Source organism: Lynx canadensis, chromosome D1 (assembly GCF_007474595.2).
Source record: "Lynx canadensis isolate LIC74 chromosome D1, mLynCan4.pri.v2, whole genome shotgun sequence".
In the NCBI taxonomy this organism is placed as follows: Eukaryota; Metazoa; Chordata; class Mammalia; order Carnivora; family Felidae; genus Lynx; species Lynx canadensis.
Window position 1 is genome coordinate 15,974,952 of NC_044312.2, and position 12,789 is coordinate 15,987,740.

Consider the following 12,789-nt stretch of genomic DNA (forward strand, 5'->3'; position numbering starts at 1 on the left):
CACGAGAGAGAGGTTCCAAAGCCCCGAGTGCGAGGAGGTGGCGGGAGACCTGCCCCTTGATGTGTGCATTTTGGAGAGAGCTCCAGCATGAAAATGGGAGGGGCCCTCTCTCTCTCTCTCTTTTTTTTTTTTTTTTTAATTTTTAAAGCGCGTTCATTGAGGGCCTTTCTGTTCTGCATATAGTAAACTGGGCAACGCTTCCGTTTTGCATATGGTACAATAAGGGCTCTTTTATTCTAGAAGCGTTAAATGAGGGCTAACCCATCTTGTCTCCGTGCCTCGAGGCAGAGAAGGAGGCTCGCTCGTCCCCGACCCGGCAGCCGCGCTATACTGGAAGCTGCTCTCCCGGGCGGTTCGATTCCCAGCGCATCCCGGGAACGTGTGTAAGCGGCCTCTCGGCTCTCGAGGCTGCAGGCGGCCGGGCTCCCTCCGCCTCCATCCTCCCTGTAGTCCTCGCCCCCTCCCCCTCTCCCCGGAACCCGCGCTCCGCGTCGGGCTCCTGGGCTTCCTTCCCCCCTCCTTTTCCCCAGCAATGCCGCTCCCGGAGGGCGGGGCATGCACTTATCCAGGTTGCGGGGCGGACGGGCGGGCGGGCGGCGGCGGCCCGGGCCTCGGCCTGGCGTAGCCGCGGCCCGGCGTCTGGAGCGTAGGCCCGAGCCCGCTATACAGATTGCGGGGCGGGCGGGCGCGGCCCGGCGCTCTGCATAGCGGCCGGCTGGGTGCAGGCCGCCGGGCGGCGCCGAGCGGCTCAGGCAGGTTCCGGGGCCCTCGGCCCCCCCCCCCTCCGCCTCCCCGCCCCCCTGTGTTGTCGCCTCTCCCTCTCGCTGCTTCACTTCACGGGGCGAACATGGCGCACAGCTGTCGGTGGCGCTTCCCCGCCCGACCCGGGACCACCGGGGGCGGCGGCGGCGGGGGGCGCCGGGGCCTGGGGGGCGCCCCGCGGCAACGCGTCCCGGCCCTGCTGCTTCCCCCCGGGCCCCCGGTCGGCGGCGGCGGCCCCGGGGCGCCCCCCTCCCCCCCGGCTGTGGCGGCCGCGGCGGCGGCGGCGGGAAGCAGCGGGGCTGGGGTTCCAGGGGGAGCGGCCGCCGCCTCAGCAGCCTCTTCGTCGTCCGCCTCGTCTTCGTCTTCGTCATCGTCCTCAGCCTCCTCTGGGCCGGCCCTGCTCCGGGTGGGCCCGGGCTTCGACGCGGCGCTGCAGGTCTCGGCCGCCATCGGCACCAACCTGCGCCGGTTCCGGGCCGTGTTTGGGGAGAGCGGCGGGGGAGGCGGCAGCGGAGAGGTAAGGGGGCGAGGAACCCCCAGGCCCGGGGTCTCGACCCTCTGCGGAGCCCCCTCCCCTCCCCCATCCGGGATTGTGGAGCATCCCAATTCCGGGACCCTCCTGGGGTCCCTGACCCGGGGCAAACGGCCCTCCCATCTTGGGACCCCCCCCCCATACATGGGTGCAGACCCCTAGGCGCCCCCACCCCGGGGTTTGGACCCATCTGGCTAAGGGCGTTTGCCCCCCGCCTCCTTCCCCTGACCCTTCCCCAAATCCCTTGGCACAGACCCCTCGCCGGGGTTTCCCATCCCGGGACTGAACCCCTCCTCCCTTTCACAGATTACCTCATCCGAGCAAGATTCCTCCCTCCCTCCCTCCTAGAGACCTGATCCCGCCACATCCCCGCCTCCCTCTCTGGGCAGATGTTTTACTCTTGGGGCAGTTTTCCTCTTGGGCATCTCTCGGGTGATGGCCTCATCCAGGGCCACGTTCTTCTCCTACCCCTTGGGGACTGATGTCTCTTCCAGCACCTTGCTTCCGAAAACCTGATGAACCCTCGCCCCATCCCTGGGCCAGGTCCCTGCACTACCAGCCACTCCCCCTTCCTTCACCTCCACCCTCCACCCCCCACCCCGTGCAGAGAGATCCTCCCTCCTCCTTCCCTACCCCGCCAGGAAGAATCTACTTTCCTCTTCACCTTGCCTCCCTTCACCTCCTTTCCCGCTGAAGATAACGGTGATCTCCTCGACCAGCAGTCTGTTTCCCCCATCTTACAGAGCTACAGTTTCTAGCCTATTGGTAGCAGGGAATTACTCTACCTTCACTCCACCCTTTCCCTCCTTTAGAATGAAGGATTGGTGGCATCTTTGAGAGGAAAACAGTCCACTGTCCCCTAGGCTCAGAGAGGAGCCGCTTTCCACCGTTCCCCCTGGAGAGGAGGCAGGCTTTCCCTCCAGCTCTGGGGAAGGGGGCCCCTGTGAGGGGAGGTGTTTGTGGGGGGACTTGGGCAGCATCCTCCCAGGGGAAGCAGCTGCTCTCCTACCCCACCCACTGCGCCTGAGAGCACGCAGTCTCCAGCCCCAGCTCCCTCCCGCCCTTCTCCTTTTCTCCGTCATTTCACTATTGATCCACCTTTTCCTAGGCCAATCCTGGGGCTTGGAAGGGGTGGGGGAAGCAGGGTTGGGGTGAGGAGAGTAGATAAGGGACAGTTTTACTTTATTATGCTTCTGGTGGTGGTTGCTTTTGGTTGGGGGAAAGAGGGGGGCCATGAAGCAAAGTTATTCCTTAGAAGGAGGAGTTAGGGTTATCTCTCTGATTCTTATAGGGGGACCCAAGGTGGATGAAGGCTCAAGAGTTTTGCCCCTTCCCCGTTAGTACTGGGGCAGGAATGGGGATGCCTTGATCAGCGTTACTCAGCCCCCTTCAGCAAAAAGGAAAGTTGCCCTGGGAAGGGAAGTTGAGTTCAGGTTCAGCCAGTGGCGTTGCGTATTTGTTTTCCATTGGATGCAGAAGGGGGAGTTTGAATTGTAGGGGAGGGGGGATGAGATGGGGGATGCTAGGAGGAGGAAGAGCAGCTGCTAGGGGCTGAAGCGAAGGGGGGGGGTAGGGGGTTGCTGCTCTGGAGTGCTCTTGATTGAAACAGAAAGGGAAAGATAACAACCAGCCGTTTCCTGCGCGCTCTGCCGTTGGTCCCGGGCAAACCCCTTGTCCCCTATTGTGCCCTGCACCCCTTTAGATATACGGAAAGATCCTGGGAAGAAGGGGAGGGAGAAGATCCCAGAGACCCTGGCCCCTCCTTTCAAGGAGCTGGCATTTTTTAGTTGTTAGTCTTCCTGCCTCCTTTTAAAAATCGTTTCTAAGGCAGCCTGATCAGGAGACTGACAACAGCCCGCCTTCTGACAGAGCAAGGAGGACATGATGGGGGCGTGTTCCTTGCTATGTAGCTAGCCGCAGCGTCCCTTTTCCCTGCCTCTCTCCGCTCTGTCTCCACCTCCTTTTCCCAGCCTTCAGAAGGCAGCTGCAGTCAGCAGGGTTGTTTGAGACTATTTATTGGTTGCTGTAGATTATTATTTTTTTTTGAAAGGCCAATTCTGTATTTTTTAAGCTAACAACACAGATCCCATGTAGTTGGAGAACCAAAGGCCTCATACATGACAAAAAGACTGAACCGTTCAGGTTACTTGCATGGAGTTGGTGCTTAAATGTGAGTTGATTTTGCTTTTTTAAAAGATACAGCAGAAAAAAAAAAAAAAAAAAAAAAAAAAAAAAAAAGACTTACTGACATTTCATTTACCTGCTTATTTTCAAAATTGAGACTTGCCTGGTTATATGTAGAATTTTAGCCCCATGTATATTTGAGTATGATAAGAAAGTCTCTATTAGGAGAAGTTAGTCTATTTTAAAGGGATCTTGAGACGTATTTTCTCCTTGTGTAGCATGCTTATGTATTTTGTATTGAGGGACCAAGTGTTCACATTCCAAATGTTATCACCTATTCAAAAGCAAAGTTTTATGCTGACAGCTTCCAATCGTAGCTTTTCAAGAGACTGGTTAGAAAGAGAACCACCTGGATTCAGGGACCTAATGTCTGGGCACCAGAATATTTTATCTGTTGGTCTTTGACAAATCACTTTTAAAGTTTTAATCAGGTGCTAACACTTCCTTATCCACTGGCATTATTTTGCTTAGCAGTAGTACGTAGTGTAAAGCCTGTTAAGGAATTGCAGTTACTTCAAATAAGATCATATTAGTACTTTTTTTTTTTTTCTTTAAAACTTTTGCCTGAACAGTTGTTGCTACTTGACAATGAGAAGAGTGGTTGACTCCTTATATTAAATGTCAGTATTTTTTCTGAATTGGGTTTGAATGAGCTGTTGTTCCATTGGTAAGCTTTTTATGTGGTAGTTAGAGGCAATCTAAGATGTATATGGGTTGATGGTATGTGTTGATTAGTACTAACCCATAGTATGGTTCAGTACTAAACCGTAGTGATTGGGTCCTTTGACCTGGTAGTTTTCAGTGTAGAAACCAAGCGTTTTGTTACAGAGTCTCACAAATCAATGATAAGATTCCAGAGGGGAAGTTCAGGGTTCCCCTGGGCTGACATAGAATTCTAAAGATTGTTTCTCAGAATTCACTCACAGATCTGTATCAAGTCTTGTCTGGATTCATGAAGAAATGGTTTGGTGACCTAAAATGAGTCTAGCCTCTTGAAATTCTGGTTTGCTTTAAGTGAATGATGACAATAACTTGTCTATAACAAAATGTAAGCTGATACTTACACAGCTAGTAAGTTCAGGTGGTTGAAAGGTGATAGAACTTCCAGATCACTTCCCTGTTTAAACTCCTTTCGCCATGGAGACTTGTCCTTCACTGCCACAGGTCCATAACTTCCCTTGTACTGAATATCTCTGGGTAACAACTACGTGTAACAGTTCTTCATGACCAACTTCTGTCAGAACGGGATTATTTTAAGCAAATATTTAGGTGTTGCTGGTCTCCTCTGTTTCAGCTTTTTGTCTGACAATCAGGAAGCCGAATTTAACTTTGATTGAACTGAGCACAGTAAGAAATCACAGAGGTCTGCTTCTTCGTCTCCCTTTCCCCTCCACACTGTCCCACTTTTCTGAGGATTGTCTCAGGTACTGTTAATGCCACCATACGGTGCCATCTCAATAAACATGGCACAGCATCTTCTCTGTCGACTCGAATTTGAGCTGTTTTTAATAGAAACCCCAGAAATGGTTTATGTATCAGCAGCTAGTCTTTGGTTATTACTTTCATAGTCCACTTACCTTCTTCCTTAACCACCTCATAAAATGTTAAAGGCAGAATTTCCCTTGCTATCATAACATGGCACATTTTAAGTAGATCTAAGTTGAAATTGAATGACGGCATTGGTTGATACTTGTTTTCATTCGAAATGGCAGTTTAGTTGAGGTGGACCAAGGCACGCTCTTGGGTTGGGCCTAGAAAAGATGATGTTCCTGTAGGCCAAGGGTAGTTGGAGAGTGATTTTGTTTTTTGTTTTGGATGTTCACTGGGCATGTGTACCAAGAGGGGGAGTTGTTCCTTCATCACCTTCACAGCTAATCCTGAGCTTGACAGAAAGAAAGTGAAGCAGAGAACACAAGTGGAGCAGATGACACTGGTCATCTCTCATTGACCAGTGATGGGACCTTGGGCAGTTCACTTATAACCTTACATATCTGATCCGTAAAATGAAAAGGTCGGGCTAAATATTAGCTCATGAATCTTTTCTGCTCCAGTATTCTCATTCGTTTCTATTCTATTATTTTTGGGGGGCCGGGTCAGAACTTTGTATTCTGAGTTTATTTAAAGAGACAAGAGTCGGTGAGCCTACTTGGTAATTTTTAATGTTAGTTAGTCCGTTTGCCCAGTTAACCGGTGTTATCATTGGGAAGAGAAATTCCAGCTTAGTGGGAAAGTTTTCATTGTATGAAGATAGAAGGACTTACCTGTATGGGAGAAGCTCTTTGCTGAAATTGACCGATTTCATTTATAGAAAGTTGAAGATCAGATTTTAATTTTTTTTTTTTTCAACGTTTATTTATTTTTGGGACAGAGAGAGACAGAGCATGAACGGGGGAGGGGCAGAGTGAGAGGGAGACACAGAATCGGAAACAGGCTCCAGGCTCCGAGCCATCAGCCCGGAGCCCGACGCGGGGCTCGAACTCACGGACCGCGAGATCGTGACCTGGCTGAAGTCGGACGCTTAACCGACTGCGCCACCCAGGCGCCCCAAAGATCAGATTTTAAATACAAGTCGTTGTCTTGTGTTTAGAGGCCCTCTTGTTTGGCTGACTTTTGTTTCAGGTTTTCAGTGTCGTGGATTCCGGACTGCAAAAGGGAAGTATTTCAGTCCAGGTGGTGTATTCCTTTAGGTGGGACAGCTTTTAAATGGGAAGAAAACTTCTGTGCGCTAACGAATATATGAATCCAGAGTGACAGTACCTACGTTGCCCGGAGTAGCTGTTACTAAGCTGTGAAATGTAGGACTTTGGTTTATACTGAGCATCAGAAAGGCAGTCTTGAGAACTTTTCTTCATTCTCACTGAAAAGCATATGACATGTCCCCAGTCTTTTCCTTCCATGTAATATTCTGAAGGCACAGTTCTTCCCCTTTTGTGAATCATCATTCACAAAATAGTGATTTGCCTCCTGACTGGAAGTGGAGAAGAGAAACTACTCCCATCTTGACTCACTTTCCATCTCTTTGCTCACCTTGGAGCTGTCCCTCCGTGGGGCATCCGTGGAGGCTCTGGGCAGACTCCGAGTTGCCTCCCTTGCCCCGTAGCTGGGGGCGGGGGAGGGGGGCAACGGTGCCTTGCTTGCTCGGAGGCAGAACAGACTCTCTTCTCTCTCTTTTGGAGACTCACTGTTTTAATTGTAGGTCTCCTAATTAAGATCTCTTTGTGCCTGCCCACATTCCACTAGTGTTGGCACAGAACTTCAGTTTCCTTCTAGCACTTAACTTGAAGGCCTTTGGTAGGGCCTTTTGTGAATATCTTGTCTTTCCATTTTTCCTCTGCCAAGGTGGAGAGCCCAGTGGCACAGACCTTTGAGAAAGGGGGAAGCTATGTGACTGTCACTACTTTGGGAGGAATTTATTCTAGGATTGCTGGGATGGGAACTTCTTTTGTTTGCACATGTTATTTCCAGGGATTAAGAAAGGTTACATTACTAATGAGTCTGACATAACATACCTGTACTTTCTAAATCCTATTTTTAACCCCATGGGCCCTAGCGGAAAGAGGAAGCCTGAAGAGCTCACTGTTAGAAAAAAGTATTTGTGTGGGTCTTACCTAGTTTGGTCTAAAGCTTGATAAATACAACTTTATCGTGGAGTAAATCACACACACTCGGGATTTGTGTGGACCGGTAGGTTGTGAAGAAAATCATATGAAGTTATTGATCTGCTCCTCAACTGTATCAGATTGTAAAACGCAGACTGAATGAACATTAACTTTCAGGTTTGAACGAACTTTTTTCATTAGCAAAGACTTCAGGAGGTTCTAGAAATTATTGAGTTAATTAAGAATACTCTTGTAGGTTCCAGTATTTCTTGAGAAGTTCAGGAATTGGCTAGGCTTCTAGAGTAGTTTCAGAGTAAAGTCAAATAATTGGAAAATGTCATTTCACTTCACTTTCCATCATCATATCACTGCTCTAAATGCAGCCTGGCCTTTAATGGATCTCAGTGTGGCATGTGAGAGGAAATGCAGTCTTTATTAGGAAAAAGGAATCTTAAATCCTTCACCTGGACCCAGATGGTTTCATTGATCACATCAGTATGGGGCAGGCAGACAAAGGGCCACTTTTTTTGTTGTTATTGTCATTTCATTGGTTGTGAAGAAGGCCTGAAAGGAGAAAGTACAGGATCTTTATGGCATGCATTAAATAAAGCTGGAGGCCCGCGCTCTTATACCTGAGTGGGTGGTTTTATGGCCTAATTCTCTAATTGCTGGCATTTATGACAGTGTGGATGCTACTGGCCCTGTGGCCGAGGCCGATTATATTGGGAATAGGGAGAGAAAAGGGGTCCTTTTGTTAGCCTTTTCATTTTCCCCCTCAATAAGATCTCTGAGAAAGCCCCGAGGAAATACACAGACACTTGAACGGAGGGAATGACATCCCATAAAATGGTCCTTTATGTTTTTAAAAAGGATGAGCTGCTTTTCTTGACCTATCCAGAGAAATCCATACCACCGCTGTTAAATATTTCAATGAGCTCTGTACCTTGTCAGGTTACACACCAGGGGAAGCCGACCATGAGGCTACACTGCCAGACGCTTGCTTTCAAAGACTAAGATATTTGAAAGACAGGTTTGGTTGTGTGATTTGTAGTTGTTTGGGACGATAGAAGTCCTCTGGTAGGATTAGTACGAAACTTCTCAGAGGCCACACTTGGCTAAACTTTTTAGATACCGGACATAGTTAATGAGCCTTAGTTTTAAGGAAATAAAGACATAAATGTAAGAGTTAGTTGGCAGTTTTCTGTACTGGGTATGAAAATTCCCCTTCCTTTGAAATGAGTAGTTGTTTTTCTATTTGACAAATAGACCGAAGGGATTTCCCCCAGAAAACTTACCTTTAATTATCACTGCAGCAGTGCTCTGTGTCCTACCAGTGGGTTGGATCTATCCCGCTGGCATTTAGCTCTAGAGTTGGGAGTCTCATATATTTTATCTGTTTTCTTGCATTTTTGTTTTTGTTTGGTTGGAATGTTTGGGCATAGATGGTTTGATGTCTTTGAGCTGTATGAGCGATGAACCTTTCAAACATTGGGACTGTTTTAGGGAGGTCCAACCCTTCCGATCTGTGCTTTGCTGAAGCACCATTGTTTCATTCTCCTTTTACAGCATCAAAGTAACTGTGGCTTTCTGTCTTGAATTAGGAGAGTAATATTACTGGTGAGGAGTGTGGTTGGAGTACAGTTTTTTCACCAAGCCCTCCTTTGTACTATCTCAGCTCTGAAAAACTGGGAGAAGTTAATCACAAATGTCTCTATAATAAATATCTACACCTAGAGGAACAAATACGTACACATGTGTATATTCAACTTCTGTCCATCCATGAGTATTGACTAATTTTTAGATCAAACACAAACATACAACATTGTTCCTAGATGATTGCCTTTAATTATAAGCAGTAAAACCATGTGGATAACATCTCTTTAAGCTTGGTTAATGAGGAAATCCTTTTGTAATCTCTCCGGCTAGGATTTTTTATTTGTGCGTATATAAATACCTTTATAAAGGATGGGGAGAATCTCATTATCTAATCTGTAATAGTGTGAGATAGTATAGCACAGTAATTAAGAGCTGTTAAGACCATGGGCTCTGGATTTAGACTGCCTGGGTTCAAATCTTGGCTGCACCGGTTTATTGGCTGAATGACCTTGGAAAAGTTTCTTAACCTCTCCGTGCTTCAGTGTCTTCATTTGTAAATTAGCAGTAATCAAGCTTCTTAAAATTATTGTGAGGCTTAATTGAAATTATGCATGCAAAGTACTCAGCAATTTGCCTGGTACATAGAAATCCCTAATTATTATTAGGACTCAAAGTCCACAAAAGTCCATGAGGGCTGTCATCTTATTTTTTTCTACCGAGATAACTGGGTTTTATTACTCTGATGTCTACGTGTATATGTGTGCACATACATACCTATTTGAGAGCTGTATAATCTTGATTTTAGAATGTTCTTGATTTGGGACCCTGTGTCAAGTTCATTAACAAGCTAGGTGTCACCAAATTGAAGGCCAGCCACACACATCTTGGCAACAGTGGGTACCGTCGGTGTCCAAGTAGCACATTATTAGAGATAAGGCAAAAAAGGGAGGAGAAAGAACAAGACAGTAAATAGGCAGGTAGGATACTGAGGAATTCAGTGCCTCGGTGAGTTGCATAGTTATCAGGCCAAGGCACCTTTGTGGGAGTTGCTACTTTTTGTCTCTGTAACTAGTGTTCTTTACCTTTTTATGAATGACTATAAGTACTTGGGTATCCCCTGCCATGATTCTGAGGCTCTTCAGGGTCCCCAGGTTCAGCTCCATTCGTCTATACTTGGTAACTAGCTGACATTTGCTCTCAAGTTTCAGCGTGGGGAGAATTAAGTGTTGGTCTACAGAGATCAACGCGATTAATAATTTAATTATAGAATAAATGCTGAGTTGTAGGTTACCATACTGGGGCTTGGAACTTAGCTTGAGAAATACAGAATAGTCACGAGTAGAATAATCAGAACCAGATTAAAGTTTAAGAATAACTAGCAGAGGGTAGTATGCTTAAGGAGGAAACATACAGTACTCCTTATCTCTTAAAAAACGGTTTGCTGAGGGGACGCCTGGGCGGCTCAGTTGGTTGAGCCTCCGCCTCCGGCTCAGGTCACGATCTCACGGTTCGTGGGTTCGAGCCCCGTGTCGGGCTCTGTGCTGACAGTGCGGAGCCTGGAGCCTGCTTGGAATTCTGTGTCTCCCTCTCTCTCTGCCCGTCCCCCGTTCATGCTCTGTCTCTCTCTCTCTCTCTCTCTCTCTCTCTCTCTCTCTCCTTCAAAAATAAATAAACACATTAAAAAAAATTAACAAAAAAAAAAAAGGTTTGCTGAAATACCGAGTACACCCCATCATCTACAGCTGGAGAAACTGAAGCACAGACAAGCTAAATGGTTTCCTGAAGTCCTATGGCGAGGAAGCAACAGAGCTAGAATTCACATCTAAACCTGTGTCCATCGGAAGGCTCAGTCGTGCTCTCTCTGTTGCTGGCGTCCCCTCTTTGCTCTCCGTACCCCATCCAGTTAGTTTCGTGAGGTTTGTCCGTGATACCATTGCGGCGTTTCTTTAATCTGTCCCCGCCGTTCTGTTTTTACCATCCTACTTTACATTTCCATTACCTTTGCATGGATTATTACCATAATCTCGTAGCTGGTCTCCCTGCCTTCCTTTTCACTATAGGCAGTGTTGCCAGTGGTTTTCTTAAATATACATCTGATTATGTCACTTTATTCCTAAAACCCTTTGCCTCCTCACTGAATATAAAATAAGATTTAAAATTCTCAGTCCTTTATGGCCTACATTTGTACGTTTTAAACATTATCTCCTGAAACACACATTCTCACTTCTATGCTTCGACCATCTTGAGATGTTCTCTGTGGTCTGTCTGCACTTGCCTTTATACCTTTGCTAACGCTTCTCTTTTGCCTTAAAGTCTTTCCCATCTTGCCCTGCCTCTGGCTTATTTTTCTTTCATGGCTCAGCTCCGATCCCCAGATCCCACCTCTTCCAAGAAGCTTTTACAAATGTCACTACTAGTGGAAACTCAACTTCTCCTTTCCTCTTTTCTTACTGTACTTAATACCACCCTTAAAGAATTTACTCCAGGTTGCTTTATGTTGTAAATACTTTTGATTGTGCCTGTCTTTCCCCCGTTAGACTGTGATTTGCTTAAGACTTGACCATTTCCAAGTCACCGTTTAGGTTTTGTATTGTTTATAGTGGTGACTTTCCATATAGAAGGTGGTCCGTGAATGTCTGTTGAATGGAAAATTTGGTACACACACAACTTTTAGGAATACTTTGCCAGGACAGTATGACATAAGCTATTACATTGTACAAGACTTATTAATAAGCAGGCTAATTGTGAGTAGTTTTTTCAAAATAGGAAGCTAACTTAAGCGTGGCAGAGGAACGTTGAAGAGCCATCAAAGATCATTTCTGTAAAAGTACCAGGTGGGGCTTTACAAGTGATGTTGAGGTATCCTGACATGATGCCGTCATCTTTTGTATAGATAATGCCAGTGCTGACCATCCCCTCACTTGAGTGTTGTTTCCGTTTCTAGGTTCCTCAACTTAAAGGGGATGAGGAGACGTTGGAGGCGGTTCTGAGGACACTCAAAAGATGATTATATGATTGGAAGTCAGTCCTGTGAGGAAAGGTTGGGAGAATGAAAGGTTAAGAGGCAACTTAATAACTCTTCAAAAGACACGAAAGGGTCTGTTATTAGGAATGGTAACCAGTTCTTTTCCAACTCAGTGGATACTAGAGTAAGAGAAAAATAGGTTTAAACTGAAGCAAAGGGTAGATACGTAAAGAACTCGTTACTATGACGTTTGTCATTATAGTGACGATGAAAGAGATAACCAGAATAGCTTTATGATCTTCTGTGGAGGTGAATTTTTAAAGTATGGTCCTGCCTATATATGTATAAGATGACCTCTCAAGCTACCTTCTCATTCTGTGAATCAATAAGTGTATTTTTATTCCGATCTTAGAGGATCTGAATAAATAAATAAAGCATGGATCATGTTTTAGACTTCTTAATGTTCCCCCAGGGGTCCTGGGGCCTTACTGGCTCCCTGAGTATTTGACTTGAATCGTCAATTTGTGGTAATAATTAACTTTCAGTAGTCAGCTCCAGAGAAATGTCTTTATGCAATGATGTTATAGTGGTTTTATAGGCGAATAAGACTTCAGTAAATGGAGCTAAGAGAGAAATCTTAACATCCAGAGAAACTGGGGAAAACAGTAGGTGCGGTCTCAATATGGGAAACAAGTGTTTGTAGCTTTTATGTCCGTTTTCAGTTGTAGTTTCAAGAGATGTGCTGCAGAATAGCCCTTGGTAAGGTTTCCACTGCTTGTGGACCTATTGTAACGAGTGCTTTGTAAATCCTTTCCTGTCTAATACAAGTTTGCTTCATGCGAATGAGGATTACAAAGGCTTCTGACCCTTGGTTTTTGAGGCTGCGTGGAGGGCTTGCATCACTCAGAATGAAACCTTTTTAGATATGTTGGGTTGCAGAAAGCATTTCCTGTACAGTCAGAGTGAAAACTGTGAATTGGGATTATTCATATAGATTACAAGAGTCTGGGCAGAACCGATATTTGCGCCAGCTCCTTTTCCTCCCAATTCTTAGTTCCAAAATCTTCATTGTTTTACTGAAGCTTTAGGACTTTGAATTTAGTCCTGGAATTGTATATAAATTCCTTCTTTGAGGTGAAGTGGTCACGAGA

The 12,789-nt window shown here is 46.4% G+C and overlaps 1 protein-coding gene across 6 annotated transcripts in view; it reads left to right on the forward strand.

Annotated features, from left to right (window-relative positions):
- The first annotated feature begins 805 nt into the window (after positions 1-805).
- The window catches only part of KMT2A (lysine methyltransferase 2A), an 85,193-nt gene continuing 73,209 nt past the window's right edge, over positions 806-12,789 (forward strand). For 2 of the 6 annotated variants that reach the window (XM_030331727.1, XM_030331728.1), the window contains exons 1-2: positions 807-1,279; positions 3,366-3,464. In XM_030331727.1, coding sequence (XP_030187587.1) covers positions 848-1,279; positions 3,366-3,464 — 531 coding nt within the window. In that variant the 5' untranslated portion in view covers positions 807-847. Of the gene's footprint in view, positions 1,280-3,365; positions 3,465-12,789 lie in introns of all 6 variants that reach the window. The other 4 variants (XM_030331730.1, XM_030331731.1, XM_030331732.1 and 1 more) reach the window with 3 other exon arrangements.